Genomic DNA, 17,846 nt, shown 5'->3' on the forward strand with positions numbered 1-17,846 from the left:
AGTCTCCTCCGCTGATATTAGATTTACTTCTTGTTCACTGAAGTAACATATTTTGCAGAGGAGCATCTGCTGAGAGGTTTGAATTTGTCTACTTTCTGCTCATTTCAGTGCATGAATACATTTTTGAAAGGTTACGGAAAATCTGATGAATTACCCATGCTCTACAGCACTGAAAAACATTCTGGTAGACTTTTGAGCTTTTCTTTACTCAGCTGACTTGAGTATAAGTGACGTAACGCAGTACTGAACTTGGTTTGTTAAAGACACTCCCTGCACTTTCTGTTGCTTGTGTGCAGAGAAAGACATGCAAAATGCTGGCATGTCTGTTGTCTTTTACATCATCTCCTCCATCTTCTTGTGTGGTTTGGTATTCAAACTCTGCTTGGAGGGAATATCTGGGCGGCTAGCCACCTCACTCACTCTCAAGCCTTTCCTCTTTAGAATCACTGTGACACACACACACACACACACACACACACACACACACACACACACACACACACACAACTATCTATACCCACTACCACCATCTCCAAACAGACAGGCATACTCACACAATTGCCGAGACACTCTTTTCAAACCATGCTAAATCTTTCGGCCTAACAATGAAAGCTGGACCTAATCTTATAACCTCCATCCAATCAGAAGGCTGGAAACTGAAGAGTGGAATTGATTGGCCGGTGGCCACAGGGGCCAGTTAGGGGAAAGAGAACAAGAGGAGACAAGCATTGTTGATTGATTACCATGAAAGACACTTTTGTTACTGACTTGAAGGTAGGACACTGTGCTTGCATCGAGAGGAAACACTAGCAGGCCTAAAATAGGTCACCAGTGCGCTAACGTGCATACAAAATCCTTTACCAAGATAGTGAGGTATGCACAAGACAGTCCCACCACCCCTTGTTAAAAAAGTAAGGTCCAGAGATCATTAGCTGTGAGCTACGTTGATTAGTTGTAGTGCAAAGGTTAGCAGTCAGTACAGCATGTTGACGGATGAAAGTGTTACTGCTGGGAAAGACACAGTGAGTCAAATAAGTCTTGGCTGTGAGGTTCTGAAAACAAAATAAGTGCTTTATGCTCACTCAACAATGCTTTTATTTATAATTTTCCTTCAAAAATGGCTACATCAGCTAACAACCATCTTATCTTTCTTCATTTGAAGGTTATGCAAACTGCAGATTTTGTTCGCTCTGTTGGCAGCTTTTCCAATCCACCGAAAAAAGTATCCGCACACACTAAGGGCGTACTAACAGGGATTTGAATCGCAGCCCAGCATGATAAAGTTGAAACACATTCAACTCCATTGTCGAGTAAAAAACGATTTGATGGTGCAGTAATCTTCTTCAGTGCCCCGGGTTTGGAAATAAGTGAATGTTTGGTCATGATACTATAAAACTCTACGGGCTCTTGGACTTATTTTATTGATGTGCTTGGTTAACTGTTATTAAAACATGATTTCATATCATCTTATTGAATTAGATTCTACGGACTCACTGCTGTTTCTGGAATTTTATCTTCCACCCTACAGGCGCAGAACAATACTGTTCCTGATTCCCATCCAAGTACACCACCAGCTGTTTGCAAAACACACATGCACGCACTTTCCCGGTCCCCTTGTTTGTACTGCCACATACAGTTTGTTTACTTCGTCTTAGTCTCTCCACAATCCAGCTGCAGGATGATCTATATGGTGTCTTCACAATCCACATATATCTTGATATAGTACAGAAAACAGTCACTTTAAAATCATTTGTATTGGCCTGCATTTACAGTCTATTCACGTGAGGAAAAGCATTAATGCGTGACGCAGATCAAATAGCAAATGCAGGAACACCCTCCAAGTGAGCCACTGATCCCACATCCTGTTCACAATGCTACAGGCTTTTGAATCTGAATGTGACCCTTCTAGGGAGTTTGCTCCAAAGATGAAGGCCCTCACTGTGTCAGTGGCACTGATAGAAAGAGACAGATATGCAGCGTGCCTCTTTTCACAGCCAACATACACATTAGCATAACTCCCTTGGCGCGGATAAACCACCTAGCCACCTGTAGTTGCACAACTCAGTAACCTCACTTCTCCCATGCTGATGCCCTTTCCCCCCTCAACTTCATTCATATTCTCCTCCTGCATCTCTCACGTTTACAGTTATGCATGTGAATGTGCGCACTTGTAAGTTTTCTCACTGCTGATGCCAGCCAAAGCTGCTGCCAGACTGTTTTGAGCTAATGAAGTGAGCGTGCTTGAATTGCAAGCACGCATCCTTTGTTACACGTGGAGCAATCTGCAGGGAGCCCGTAGAGTCTGTCTCTCACAAGTAAATGGAAGTGGGCTAAAGAGTTTAGAAATCCATCACAAAAGCAACATGAGTAAGAGGATGGCAGTGTCTTCTGGGTGTGTATCCAACTAAAGAATCGTGTGCATATTCGAGAGATCAATATAAAAATGCAGCTGTAGAAACTTGCCACAGGCTGCTCTCTCTTTCTTTCCCGTTAAGCTCTTCTGGAGGAGGGCTTTTGGTGAAAATAAGGGGCAGAAGGAGTGTCCTGAGGGCCAGTGGGAGCCTCCCCCTGGGGTTGTGATTGGCTGGAGCTGTTCTGAGTGAGTCCAGGGGAGGCCAGTAGGAAGGTGAATGGTCTGGACGCCTGCTAGGGGGCAGGCAGCAGACGAGAGCAGCTACCACTGCCTCTTAAAACCTAGGTACTCCTCATTACAGACTGATAGACAGAGAGCAGGAGAGAGCTGGAGGCAGTTCTAGGAGAGCACCAGGGAAAGAAAGTGAGAAACTGTGAACAGGGAAAGTTAGGAAAAGTAAGAAGTCCTACTTGTAAGCTCACTCTTCCCTGACTGCTGCCTCCCCACTCCACTACCTGAGGCACATACACACACACACACACAGGGAGGTGTTTCAGGGAGGCTTAGAGGGTCGACTCTCCAGGGAAGAAGGGAATTAAACACTTTTGTTTTCAATCCGCTGCGTTCATACTCAGGAGAAAAAAAGGGATTACAGCTTTCACGCCTGCCCCCCCTTGTTTCTCTCTTCTCCTTGCATTTTGTCTTCACTGAGTTACTTTGGAGACTTTGGATATAACCTTCTTGAATTGTTGGTCTGAACTCGTAGAGGCATGGCAAACGGACAAAAGAGCCCCAGGTGGGCATTGACCCAGGGCTCCTTCAGCTTGGCACTGGGCCTGTCGCCCTTCTCCCTCCTCCTCCTCCTTACCGTCTCGGCCGCAGATGAGTATGACTACTACAGCTGGCAGTCGGACAACTTCCACAATGGCCGCTTCTACACCAAGCAGCCCCAGTGTCTGGACATACCAGCTGACCTGCGCCTGTGCCACAATGTGGGCTACAAGAAGATGAGGCTGCCCAACCTCCTGGACCATGAGACCATGCCCGAAGTTAAGCAGCAGGCAGGCAGTTGGGTGCCCCTCCTGGCCAAACGGTGCCATGCTGATACGCAGGTCTTCCTGTGCTCACTGTTTGCACCAGTGTGCCTAGACAGGCCCATCTACCCTTGCCGCTCACTGTGCGAGGCTGTCAGGGACAGCTGTGCTCCGGTGATGGAGACCTACGGCTTTCCCTGGCCGGAGATGCTGACCTGCGACAAGTTCCCCATTGATAACGACCTGTGCATCCCCATGCAGTTCACCGGGAACCATGCGACCCAGCCACCAGGTAGGCCACCTTCATTCATGCATGCTTATGCAAAATACAGTGAAGAGAAATGTCAATGAAATCATAACCAATTTTAATTTGCATAACTACTGAAGAGGCTACTGGTTAAAATTACAGCTTTTCCAGCAGCAAAAAGATAATCTGGTGATTTCCACAAAATGTAAATATCTCTTTAGAAAGATTTAATAATTCAATAAATACTCATTTAATAAATCTTTGAGATTTTTTAAAATAAAAAGCAGTGTTTAAATATTCTGTCCTGGTATATTTGATAAGATCTAGTTGAAAACAAGAGATATATGAATGCGCATATGTTTTAAATTCGACAGAAGGAAAAGTTGCCCCGAAAAATATGTTGTGTTTTGCAGACGCAGGCGCTGAGATGAAAAACTCAGCAGAAAGTAAACGAAGAGATAAAGTTCTGAATTTTTCATTATTTTCATAATATCACTTTAGCAAATGATCGTTCAAGTCCTTGCAATCGGATACACTGAGAGTTTGTAAACTGTGAGGATGAGAGAATCAGATGGCTTCCATACATTTCCACAATGACAGACAAGAGATTAAGTGGAAAACTAGCCAAAGGAGGTCAGCGAAAGAGACGGGAGCAGGAAGATGCTGCAGGGGAAAGTCCTAAGTGGACAGTTGAGGATGGCTCTGGCCATCTACATATGCCTCAGGGAGGCATGGAGACAGACCAAGAGAGCCAGGAGACTTGGAGACTCCAGCAGCCAGATCGCGCATTGAGTTAAGATAGATGGACTGTGGGGGTATTAACTGAAAGTTACACAGAGGCACATGCATGGACACACACCCTTATCAGTAGTCATCCATCTACAGCGAAACAGTCAAAGAGTGAATGAATTATGTTTTATTTCATGGTTTGCACAGAGTCAAATTACTAAATTAACCTTAGCTGGATGAAACAAAGGACAAATCTTTATCAAGGGTTTCTGAGAGTAATTTGATTCACAAAAATAGGAGAATATATTATTCTTCACAAGCAATGAGTAAGAGTATCAATTGTGAATAGTGGGACTGAGTGGGAACTAAATCCAAAGAGGTGTGCAAATGCCTGTGTGTATGTGTGTGTGTGCATGTGTGTGAGAAGCACAACTACTTAAGCAGCCTCTTCACAAAAGCAGTCAGCGCTGAGACGGAGAGAGAGGGAGTTGATGAGAGTCTTTAGACAGTGGAGGGGGACAGTCCCCACTGTGTCCCAGTCTGCTCAGCCATTGTTGGGTCTGGCAGCCAGCAGGCCAATTAGCTAGAAGGCCAATTACTGAGTTCCCACTAATTAGTCGACATGACAGGACAAGAGACGCAGGCAGAGAATGGGAATCGCTAAAGTCTGATTGTCCCTGAGAGAGCAGAATGAAGAGGAGTGAAAGGAGAGGGAAGCAGGAGAGTAAAGACAGGCACACAGCGAATAAAAGAGGAGAAAAGCTGCTTCCTGCAGCATAAGAAGTGTTTGCCTCTGCTTTCAATGAGAACCTGAAGAAAACGGTTTAGATCCGGTTTAGAAAACGGTGCAGATCTCTTAACTATTCCTAGAATTAGATCTAAGTGTGCTGAAGGTGCTTTCAGTTACTGTGGTTGTGTGTGGGTTGGTGGTGGGGGCAGGTGCCTGTTGAGCCAAAGTCAATTAAAACTGTGTCCAAAATCAAAAACCCTCTTTAAATTTTTATTTTTATTTTATTTTTACAAACTAAGCCTTAATTTATCTTTTATGTTAAGGACACTGAGTTTGTACGTGCTGAAAAATGCTATATAAATAAAATGGTCATTGCCATATTGCTCACATTACTTTACGATTTGCTTTCAACCGTTTAATCTCATTTTTCATCTTCTTTCGTTTATGGTGTAAAGGTCTTTTTTTCACTTGAAATGTCCTTTCTGTTACTTGAGACGTTCTTTGACAGATAAACACATTTCCTAAAGCGCTGAAAACCAATCATTACAAAAACAATGTCAGTCAGTTGTGTGACATATCTTTCCTTTTTATCAATAATGGTCACAGCATACTGACATCTAAGTATCTAATCTGATTTGCAAAATGCAGTGGGAAAAAGACCAGTGGAAGATTCTTGGGTGAATTAATGCAGTTCTGACTTTTTCCATTAGGGAAAATGGCCGTTCTGTTTTTGTAGGACTCGTATCAAGTATGTGACATTTTGGTTTGCGGAGTTATAATTCATTCTTCTACATGCACTTTGAGAAGGAGGCGGCTTGACGTTCATCTGCCACCTCCCCAAACAGCCAACTGTTTGTTGATCCCATCTATTCAAATAATGATCAGAGGAGGATAGATTACAGAGGGTCCTTAAGAATCAGTGGAAATAAGGATTTTTAGTGTTAGGAAATTTTACATACAAAGAACATAAGAAAAAATATGCTGATTTTAATTTTTAAAGAATAAAATGACACTCAAAAACAAAAATGAAATAACGGTAAAGTTAAATTTGGGTGTGTGCTTTTTTAGGCGTGTGCATGTGCGTGTATTCTTGTGAGTGTTTCACACTGAGAGTGAACCCATATCACTTCTAGCCCGGAGGCTCAGCCACTGACATTTCGCTAAGAACCAGAGATTCTCAGATGTGCCGATGAGGCCATCCCGAGGACAAGCTTTTGGCTTCTAATTCCGCACCGATGCACACCCGCACACACACACACACACACACACACACACACACACACACACACACACACACACACACACACACACACACACACACACACACACACACACACACACACACACACACATGAAAACACAGCCAGCAATAATAAAAAGGAATTTCAGCTAAGAGCTCTTAGAAGTGAGTTTCCCGGGAAGCTTCTATGTCACTGGAGGACACTGACGATTTTCTTTACACGGGATCGCATGAAGAATCTTGTGGTAATCAAGGTGAATCTTTGGGAGTTGGATCAATCACAAGAATTAGTATAGCTTTACTCGCTGATCTCCCAGTCCGGGAGGCCCCGATGCTATCTGAGCTATTCTGCAATTACATGATATAGCACGGTTCGAGGACTCTTGTGGAAACTAACAGTACAGAGCAAGATTCACTTTCCACCTCTGTGTCACAGCCAAAACTGGCAGAAACTCACCACCACCTGAGCTCAGGTTTTGTGCTGGCACTTGTGCCTTTACGTGCATGTGTGTGTGTGTGTGTGTGTGTGTGTGTGTGTGTGTGTGTGTGTGTGTGTGAGAAGAGCCCAAGGGGTGTGATTATGTGAAATACAAGTCTGTATATTATACCACAGAAGACAAGCTGACTGCTGACAAAAGAGGGCCCAGGCATCCCGGGAGCGGAAAAGGCCAGCCGAGCTCAGTCTGTCAGACAGGGAACAATTAATGCCACACCATCAACTACACCTCATTGTTTTAATGATGCCACTTTTAGCTGCTGTCAGCATCTGTAAATCAGTAGGCATGATTATCACAGACTGGATTCTGGTTTTGTTTCTTAGTTTTGTTTCTTAACTTAGTTTGCATGTTTGCACCAGAAATGAACACTCAAGATATGTACATATGTACAGTGAAATTGCATGGGAGGAAAGGTCTGTCCTTGCTGAAATCTGTGATGAAATGTGACTAGTGTGATTTACAACCACATTAAAGGAGACAGGCAGCACTGTCAGGACCCCAGCAGCACAACAGTCACTGCTCATATGAACTTGGTTACTATATGAAAAGGAAAATATGATCCAATGCTCTGGGTATGGAGCGCTGCCGAGGCGTTATGAGGATGTATTTTCTCTTCTGTGTAGGCTTCCTACAGATGCAAGGAGCATGCTGTGTTTTAGGGGCCCCGTGGGTTCCCCGAGTCATGCTTTAGTCCTCCTTCGCCCCGCATTTCAACAGATGTTTGGCTCTCCGATGTAAATCACGCTGAATTTCATCTCCGGGATTGTACCATTTTATGTCATAAGTGCTGCTGCTCATGACTTAAAAGACCCAAATGAGGCATGAGATAGTGACCGGCGCACATTCTTCTTATAAAAGTCGCTGTGAAGCTCGGGCAACGAGCAATAAGGTACAAGAAATGTCAGAGAACCAGATGACGGTGCTGTTAGATGTGGTCGTCAGATGTGTGAAGACACGTGTTTGTGTTTATTCAAAAGTGCGCATAAGAGAAAGAGGCAGCGGCGGCATGTAACCTCTTGCATTTTTACCCAACTATAAAAATGATTCCAAGCGAATCAGTCAAATGAAACAAACATAAAATATGATTTGTAGTGTTTGTGATTTCAGCTGCATGTTTAAAGTAAGTTAATTAGATTGTTAAATATCATGTGATGACAAGCGGTGTCTATTAGGAATTCACTGTGAACAGACACGATGATTTGTGTTGTTGCCCAATAAATTTCATGCCAGAAAGCAATTTCCTAAGCTAAGTAAAACAAAATAAGAATGACTATGTCATTAAAGAGAACAGATATTCCTTTGCAGTGGTACACGGTGCCACTGCTTTGTATTCCAAATTTATTTTGCAAATGAGTTTTCACGTTCATAAGTTTAATAGGTTTTTCTTGGAGATTTCTTTATAGACAAAAGACACTGCAGAAAGACTGAAATGTTATTAACCTCGGAGCTATGAGTAAGTGAAGTTTTGGAGAAGTTTCCCCCTCTTGCTGTGCACCATTTCCACCCTGGCTTGCTGTTTAAAGATTAACAGCAGGGCCTTCCACAAGACCTCCTCCCTACTCACCCCATTCCCATTATCCCTTTCCTCTTATCCTCAATCATCAACTCCCAACCTCCTCATCCTCCACAGGTTCTGTAAGCTCTGTAAGACAGTAACATTTGTCATAATAAATTGGAACATTAAAATTTCTGTAATTAAGTTCGTAACCCAGTAGGTAAATGCCAAAAGTAGCACACAAGAGGTGGTCAAGTCCAAAGTCAACCAGAGTGAGAGCAAGATTTTCACAATTTAATCGCATGGTAAAAAATTCTTCAGCTGCTTTGAGATGATGGCAAAAAATATATTAATGAGCTCAAAGTCAAAATATTTACTGAGCAGAAATGTGTCCAGGAAAAAAAGTACCAAGCCACGCAGCAGTGATTCCCATCAGAACATGACGGTGATTCCCTCGACAGAGACCGACGATGAGGGCAGTCGTCCCTTAAGTGATTTCTAAGCGCCATCCAAACGCTGGTTTTCGGTCCAAGCTCAACTAAGTTTCATGGAGGGACTGCTTTCTCCTGACACATGCTCTGGCATCAGCGCAACCGGGCCTTCTGCCAAAATACCACCCCTGTGAAACCAGAATGAATTACCACCGAGTCTGAATAAGACCGAACGGCTTCAAGGGAACCATTCAAGACGGACAAATCCAGAGAAGTTTTGTTGTCTCTTGTTCTGTGTGTGTGTGTTTCTGTGTGTGTGTTTTTCCATGCTTCTGTCCCAGTCTGCATGTCAGCACCAAACAATTAGAAGCCTGACCTTGCAGGCCTCACAGGTCTCCTGCCTATGAAAGCATGGGAACCCTCAGAGGAGAAAAAACTGGCAGTTGCTCTACAAGAACATGGCTCAGCTACCTCCAACACACACATAGGCAGACACACACATGCATACACTCACTGGTGGTTAGGGGGTTCACCTCCCCATGACCCAAGCAGCGAAGCATGTTAAACTTTGACCCATCTCATTATCTGGCCAGACGCTGAGGTTTGGGCTGAGGTGATAACCTCTGAACCCTGACTTTTAACCCAGGGCCTGCACAGTGCAAGGAGAGGCGTGTCGTTTTGCATAGGTGTGTTTCTGGAAAGTGGGAGACACAGAAGGAAAGAGAAAGCACAGGGAACTCAGGGAGTGGGGGAATAACATATTTTGGATCTTGCAATGAGGGAATGTCAGAAAAACTAAACTCTCCTATAAGCAGTTATCTCGAGAAAAAAAAGGCTGCCAACTCAGCAAAAGTTCTGCACTGTTTTCCCTTCATGTTGTCAAATTTATCCCCTAGGTGTATAGGTATGTTGTCAGGGCAATGCTTCTATACCACATCCTTCTCTCTGTGGCCCTTTCTAATATTATACTTTTTTTTTTTTTTTGCTCTCTTGGCTTGCGGCTCTGTTTGGTGGATGAGTGGCCTGATATTAGATGTGTAGAGCTGGAAATACTCTGAAAATACATGGAATCGAAGCAGTAATTGTTTTGATGATGTTTCATATCGAGGGGAAAATTACAAGGTGGTGCGTTTTCGTGTATGCGTGTGTCAGAGAAGTCTCTGACATTTTATAAATCCTATTAATTGAATGGCAAGGCCTTATTTGTCCATTTCAGCTATATAAATATAAAAGTATGGGAACATGCAAAAAATACATAAAAAGGATTTTATGCAGGGCTTGTATTTCTTCCCTCATGTGCTCTGTCTCAACTGTGTGGGCAGACAACAACAACAACAATCACAAAGTCCCATATCAAAGTTAGACAGGCCAAACACGCTCTTGAGTAAAGCATGCATGACCGTAAATTTTGAGTTAAAAATAAACTGAACTTGTTGCTTTGGTTTCCCCCTCGCTCTTTCACAATGTGCGGTTGCTGTGTGGCCTAAGTGATGGCTGTGTCTGTGTACTGAATCACTTTTCACCATGTTCAGCAGCTCCCGCCGCACCGTTTACCTTTCTGAACAGCCGAGACCACGCCTGCGCCACCAAAATATACAACGGGCCAGAATAAAAACATTTTCTCCAGTGTAATTGCAGGGCAAACATCAGTCAGCCTACTGGACTCTGCGTTCACTCAGCAGCAAATAGTCTCTGACAAGGGGGGGGGGGCAAATAAGTGCCTCAGAAGTGCTCAGGGCTTAACGATTTCATACTGACACAACTTTGGTTTTGCTCACTGCACTTGACCTCAACGCTGCCGTTAGATATGAGCTAATCTGGTTTTAAAAGCACCAAATGAAACGAGATTGAATACAGGTGACGACAAATTCTTCTTCCTTCTTTTTTTCCCCTCAGTGTCAAAGGTGTGCCCACCGTGTGACAATGAGCTGAAGAAAGACAACATCATGGAGCATTACTGTGCAAGTGACTTTGGTAAGTAGTAAAAAACTGAAAAACATAGTACCTGACTATGGATACAAACGGTCACTAGCATACAGCACTGTTATGGAAACTTTCTTACCTATCTGCAGTCTGGTAAACTGGAGTTTGCGAGAGACTGACAACACAGCAGAAAAGTGCAATTGCTTTGTGTACAACAGTCAGCCAAGTACAAGAGTGCAAGCAAAACATTTCACCACGGTGTTGATTTGGATTTACAAGTTTCATGACGTAATAATAAAATCTGTGTTTTAATATTGTGTTGAAAAGTTGTAATAACAAACTAAAAAGTCAAAGCACTGTGTCCTTAAAAACTCCCATCAACATAAATGCCATGGGCATAAAGTTATAGCAAAATAGCAAAATCACCTAAAACGAAAGCTTAACTTTGAGCTGTCAGTGGTTACATAATATGAAGATTAACTGGTATTTACGCTATTTTCCTTTGATTATGAATTAAAAAGCATGTGCAACCACACAGAGAATCTCACCTGCACATCCCTGTTTCTCACTTCTGATCCTCCCTTCGATTAAATCTTTATTGCAGCCGTTTCGCGTTAATTTCGCTGCTAGAATCGGCTTTTTCTTCACATGAGCTGATAAATGACTTCATTTCTTAGCCCCAATTTCAAACTTTCCACTTTCCAACCTTCGTGTTTCACAATAGTAATGACCTTAAGATGATGCCAGAGTATAATTATATAAATATTCTGTTATTTGAGTTCATCACAGCAGCTGAATTGTTTACAGTGTTTACAGTTAATGATAAACTGCTGTCTATTTGCTCTGTTCCAAACACGTTAAGCACCAAATGAGGAAGGGTGACAAAAAGTTGTGAAATTACAAAAGCATGTGTGGCCAGGATCATTTTTTTCTCTGCATATTTCATGTTTCCCGCAGAGGAGATGCCTGCAGTATAAAACAGTTTTACAAAATAACCACATGTACAAAAGAGCCAGAATATACAGAGCATGACCCATAATAAATGATAAAACCACATCCAACAACAACAAAACGCGTCCGTGCGCACCTTCCTGACTCTCTGAGCCGCAACCAAAACGCAGACACGTCTCCTGTAATTCATCGTGACGTTACCAAATCAGGGATATTTATTTGTCTGATTAATTGCAGGATTATATATCTCAATCTTTTAACATGAGGTTGCTTCAGGGATCATAAAGGAAAACACAGATTCTTTCTGTTCATTAATATGAAACATGATTGCAGATAGCCGCAGAAAGACTTTTTATTGGCTCAGCCTTTATGTGGCTGGAGGACACAAGGGAATGCGTCGAAAAGATAAGTGTGACATATGGATTTGGAGATCAAGGAAGGAACAACTCTACAATGTTATTCTGTAGTGCGAGAGCTTGAGCTCATACCCCATGAATGCTGCTACCTATTCATCTTTGGACACTGTTTTTGCTACGGTCTGCTTTTCATGGACGATCTCATGACGTTTCTTACTGCACTATCCAGCTGCTGTACAAATTACAAGAGTCTTGTTTAGCCGACACCTTGTTGTTAAAGTAGATTGCTTGCTTCAGTTTGAAGAAAACCTGTTTCTCCTCAAAACGATGGCACACTCCTCACTCCCTCTCTTTCCAGCTGCTTCTACCTCTACACCCTCCTCTGCTCACTTTAAAGAGAGCGACTTTGTATAAAGACGTGGGCACAGCTTGTCACAAAGATGCTGGCCAGGCCGCACAGAGGGCCCCACTGCATCACTTATGACTAAATATGACTGATTACAGGTGGGCATTTAAAGTGAAGCAGAGGGAGATGAATTATCCTCCGTACCTTTACTGAACACACGCCGTACATACACATGAATGCAGTCTTTCACAAAAACACACGCGGCTCAGGCATGTAGGCAGGCAAATACAGCGCATAAACATACTCGCGGCGAAGGAGCTGGATGTGAAACAGGATGTGAACAAGGGGCAACTCAATGCACGCATTCCTTTTTGAACACGCTATCACTTCACATGTACTGTATACCTATCTGAGCGTACCGAGGGATGTTTATGCAACCATAGACAAGCAGGCGAGAAGTGAAATGGCGATCTTCCAGCAGGCCGGGGTACATAGCGATGCTTCATACCGACCCCACACCTTTGCCCGACCCGTGATTAATTTCACCTGTCAAAATTCTCACCCAGAGAATTCCTCTTTTGAATGTTTGGCAGTTCAATTTTAATCTCTCGCATATAAAAATATGAACTTATAAACAGAAGGTGCAATGGGAGATTCAAATCAGTACTTCATTAGGCTGATAAACTTTGAGTTTGCTGTAACCAGATCCTACATGTAATAAAACTGTGCACAGAGGTTCTCTGTTCTACATATGTTTTGCCTAAAAATACACAGCTGGTCGCAAAACACTGCACTGCAAGTGTGTAAACAATGACACAGGCAGGGCAGAATGACAACAGATGATAATGATTCCATGTAGCAATATTAATCTTATGCTGCAAGCAGTTTTTTAGACTTATGGATGTTGCCCTGAACCTCACTATAAATCTGACTTTGTCTGAGACTTGAAAGCAAAATCATTTAAGATGATTTTTGCTCAGGAATAGCCCGACAACAACAAAGAGAAGACTTGTGATTTATATTGCCAAAATATGTACACCAAATTCCAAAAAGATGTTGGACTGTGGAGTTTTTCCCGAGTCAGACATTCACAAGGATGCAGTTTTTGCACACTGCTCAGGAAAGTCTAAATGATGATACTCGGGGGAGGTGTAAAATAGCTACTGCTTTAGAACAGTACAGAGCTCAGTACTAGACTTCCAGAAGTTAAAAAAAAATACCACAGCTGCTTAAATAAGAGTGAAACACTGGGATCAGAGTGACACATTACAGTTTTTTCTGATTGCTTAAGCACATTTTTTGTAACTATTGGCTAATTTTGCAAAACTCTTCACACAAATAAGAAAACCTGTCACCCAATCATCAAAACATTGTAGTTCTCTTGCAAAAGCGAACACAGCTAGATTAACTCTTCACACCTTCGTAAAAATGGTGTTTCCGTATCAAACAGTACACACAAGCCATCATCTACTAAGCACACAATGCGCCAACTGCACACTGATGGTATGAATACAAAACACATCTGGCCTTTGCTTTCTCTGTGCACAAGGTAGGCTATGTCAGTTTGAGCTCATACTTCTGTCATAGATCCATAAGCATAGAGGGATCCAACCTTCAAGTACTGGTTTTTATTCACACACATCAAAACAAACACAAGTGTTTATTTCCAAGTATAGGATTATTTGCAATCGCCATAATGACTCTGTGTTTCTCATTGGCATATGGCAGTGCTACAAATCTTTGTGCGAAGTGACTGTACTAACCGATTCTCATTTCAAGATGTCCTTATGGTACTTGCTACAGTGTAGCGGCTCGAGTTAGGCTGGACCCGTTGGCCAGCTACCCTCAGGGTCATTCCACGGTTGATTACATGGTCCACTATTGTAGCTCTGATGTCATCAGCAATTCTATTTCTTACTCTTCCTACCCTTCCTCTCCCCCCTCCTCATCTTCCTCTCCCCCCTCCTCGTCTTCCTCTTGCTCCTCCTTGTCCTTGTCGTCCTCTTCATCCTACTTCTTCACCTCCACGTCCTCTTCCTCGGCCTCCTCTACTTCTCACTCTTCCTGTTCCCTCCATTGTACTCCGCACACACAGCTTACCTGTATTATAGTGCTTAGGCTGATTGCAAAGTGAACTAATTATCTAAAAAAGTTTTCACATGTGAAAGTGTGCCAGACAGTTGGCAAATTAGTGTTAATGATAGCCATACATGTGTATACTTTTGCTAGGAGTGTGTTGGAAATTTGGTAATTGAGTGTTGTGCAGTGAATTGTGCCTACAGTTTTGCAAAGTGTGTGTTACAAAATTGCAAACTGAGTGCAAAGCAGTTTTTGTGCTTTTAGTTTTGCAAACTCAGTGAGTGGTTTTGCTATAAGTCTGAATAGTTTTAGAGATTGTGCTACAAGAATCACAGTTAGGGTTTAAGCATTCAGAAAAAACTGTAAGACCTTTAGGGTTTTACTGAATAAAAATAAATTTAAATATCTTCTTCTCTTCTCCTTTAGTCCTAAAGATGAAAATCAAGGAGGTGAAAAAGGAAAAGGGTGACCGGAAGCTGATTGCAGCACAAAAGAAGAAGAAAGTTCTGAAGCAGGGCGTGCTGAGGAAGAAGGACCTGAAGAAGCTGACCTTGTACATTAAGAATGGTGCCAATTGTCCGTGCTCCCAGCTGGACAGCCTGGGCTCCAACTTCCTCATCATGGGCCGCAAAGTGGACCAACAACTGCTTCTCACATCCATTCACAAGTGGGACAAGAAGAGCAAGGAGCTCAAGGTCGCCATCAAATACATGAAGTCCCATCAGTGCCCCACCTACCACACCGTCTTCCAGTGACCTGCTTCACTGCAGTGTTCGCTGAACTTTCCACAACTTTGCTTTTCAGATTCAACCTTTGTTTCACTTAGATTATAGCAGTTATTTCACTAATGCATCCCTGGGTCATGGATCCTATAAAATCTTTTACCAGCCCCGAAGCTAAACACGAATCAGGTAGTTGTCCTTTTCTCCTTTGATGTTAGAGATCATTATTATTATTATTGGAGAGAGGAAAACTGCTTTTTAAATAAGTCAAGTCCCTCCCTTCCATAAAAAAAAGACAATAAGAATGATTTCATATTGATTCACATCCTGGAATCTAATGTACTCTTCATTAATATGCTTGCCTATTCTGATATTATAGAATCACTTAAATCATATCCTAAAGCAATCTTCTTAGACATCAGCATTAAGAAATGGAAATTTAACTACTGGAAAGAAAAGACGCTCGACGCTGTAGTGAAATGAAAATTATGAGAAGGTTTGTTTCTGTGCAAAAAGTGCTGAGAGCAATGAGAGAGTGAACGTATGTGGGTTGTGTGATGTACCAGTGCACACGCTGGCACAGTGCTCCAAGGAACAACATCAAAGCACAGAAATATTGATGATCCACTTAACTGCATGTTGTAAAAAGTAGGTAATTCAGACCAATACTAAATGCTTAGAAAACTGGGATTTGTTTTTTTTCTTATCCATGCTGGGAACGAAGACTGATGGAATGAGACAGACTGACTGATGCTTCCACTGACTTTGTACAGAACCATTTCTGTGGCCTGAAAGAGGGAAACTTGAATATTTTTTACTTTTTAATTTTGAAAGAGAATAAAGTTAGGGCAGTGAAGGCATCGTCTGGAAAACAAGTGGAGAATAAAAGAGAAAGAAAGAGAGAGAGACTCTGGACACAACCAACAATGTTGGATTCATAAGTCTCTTGTACTCGCTATTTTTCACTATCAGTCTTCAAATGTTTCTTTTCTTGTACTTTTTTTTTTAAACGCTTCAGTTAAACATCTATGGTATGAAAACAAAAAATCATACACACAGAGCACCTGAATACACTGTTGCTGTAACAATGAGAGATTTTTTTTCTAACCTATTAACCTGTAAGTAGTTCTGTTACTGAAATAGATCTTTGTTTTACAGAAAAAGTTAATGAATAAAATATATTTTAAATTTTTATAAAGAACACCTGCTTGAAATGTCATGTTTCACATTTATTACCAATAAACCACAAAGTGTATATTCATGCCTAAAAAAATTATTTTCAGACTATCATCTGCATAAAATGTTCGACTGGTTTAAAAAAAAAAAGCGCGTAAGTAACTAACACACTTGAATGAGGATGCTCAGTATTTTACGACTTCATTTATTTTTTAACATTTTTCATATTAAACAGATACTTTTCTCACTGGCCAATTAGATGCAATAAAATGGGGCGAATAGAAAAGGAAACTACTCTGATTTACACTTTTTAAATTTTTGAATCTACCACAACAACTGTCAAAGCATAAAATAAAGTTGACAAGTTGAAAATGTCTTGGTCTGATGTTTCTCAATGTTCATTGTAGGCTGTAAATCAAAAACAGGGATTTTTGTTTGTTGGTTTGGCCATCCTATTCTCTTATGATGTGTTTGACATAAAGCACACTGTCTATTTATCATTTAAATTCACATTCCAGCCAGAACCTCCTAGATTTAAAACAGAAGAAGATTTCTCCACAAACAGGGACGTAGCTACTGCAGGATTGTGATTTAACTGCAACATAGCTGTAAAAACACTGCAAATATTCAACAATGTGCCTGAGATTGATTGCAGTCAGTCCCAGATCCAACCACAATTATTTGGAGACAGGTTTCCTTCCACCAGGGACTCGTAATTACTGTGTGACTGAAAGTGGTCATCCAGAGTTTGTGTTAGGTTTTGAAATTGGTCTCTGAAAGTGAAAACAAAAAACAAAACAGGGCAACCACCAATAGGTTCTCATCCTATTTTTACTATAGTGTGACTGAGCTATTAGTATAGCTCTTAGTACAAGTGATTCACAATCTCAGTTTTACATCATTTAAAGCAAGTGAGTCAAAAATAAGCAAATCTGTTTCGTTTTTGTGAATGGGGGTATTAGCCACTGAGACCCAAACAGTTTCGGTAACAAACTGACAGTTTGTTTGATTGTTTGTTTCCGCTGGTAAGGTGGACATTTAAACATGGAAGCTGATGTGTACTGGCTTGCTTGTGGGGCGAGTGGTCATTTGAGGAACAGGTTGGAGATTATTTTAGGTTACCAAAGGCAGTGTTACACACACCCAATATAAGCTGCAGCTTTTCCAAAAACATCAGGGGATAAGGATCGTGAAAGTGCGCATGGGCTGCCACACACCTTCATTTCTATTTGCAAAAGGAAACAAAGAAGTAAAATCTCATTTTTGCGCTGCTCTATTCCAAAACCTTTCAGATCCACACTGGGCCCTCAGCTCTAAGCAAAGCCTGGGCAACAAAGCCACCAGTATTTATTGACAGAGTGAAGGGGTGATGCAGATAGACAGCAGGCTGCGATGAAACTGACCAACTTTATCAAAACCATACATAGCTTGAACACTCCAGACACATACACTACTAATTTACTACAAAAAAAAAGATTTGGAATCTTTGTTCTCCAAAATGCAAAACGGATCAACTGTGACACTTTACAGTGTTTAT

General features: G+C 41.8%; 1 protein-coding gene across 1 annotated transcript; it reads left to right on the forward strand.

Annotated features, from left to right (window-relative positions):
- Positions 1–2,645: 2,645 nt before the first annotated feature.
- sfrp5 (secreted frizzled-related protein 5) lies at positions 2,646–16,021 on the forward strand. The gene is made up of 3 exons (XM_026190951.1): positions 2,646–3,679; positions 10,653–10,730; positions 14,838–16,021. The coding sequence occupies exons 1-3, from the start codon at positions 3,124–3,126 to the stop codon at positions 15,164–15,166; spliced, it is 963 nt and encodes a 320-aa protein (XP_026046736.1). The 5' UTR covers positions 2,646–3,123; the 3' UTR covers positions 15,167–16,021.
- Positions 16,022–17,846: the final 1,825 nt, after the last annotated feature.

This window comes from Astatotilapia calliptera, chromosome 13 (assembly GCF_900246225.1).
Source record: "Astatotilapia calliptera chromosome 13, fAstCal1.2, whole genome shotgun sequence".
Lineage (NCBI taxonomy): Eukaryota > Metazoa > Chordata > Actinopteri > Cichliformes > Cichlidae > Astatotilapia > Astatotilapia calliptera.

What these genes read in the sequence shown, in the direction of transcription:
- sfrp5 (XM_026190951.1), top strand. Translation starts at nt 3,124, where the DNA reads ATGGCAAACGGACAAAAGAGCCCCAGGTGGGCATTGACCCAGGGCTCC. An exon ending in CCATGCGACCCAGCCACCAG is followed by an intron (nt 3,680 to 10,652) that starts GTAGGCCACCTT and finishes TTTTCCCCTCAG; the next exon opens with TGTCAAAGGTGTGCCCACCG. An exon ending in TTACTGTGCAAGTGACTTTG is followed by an intron (nt 10,731 to 14,837) that starts GTAAGTAGTAAA and finishes CTTCTCCTTTAG; the next exon opens with TCCTAAAGATGAAAATCAAG.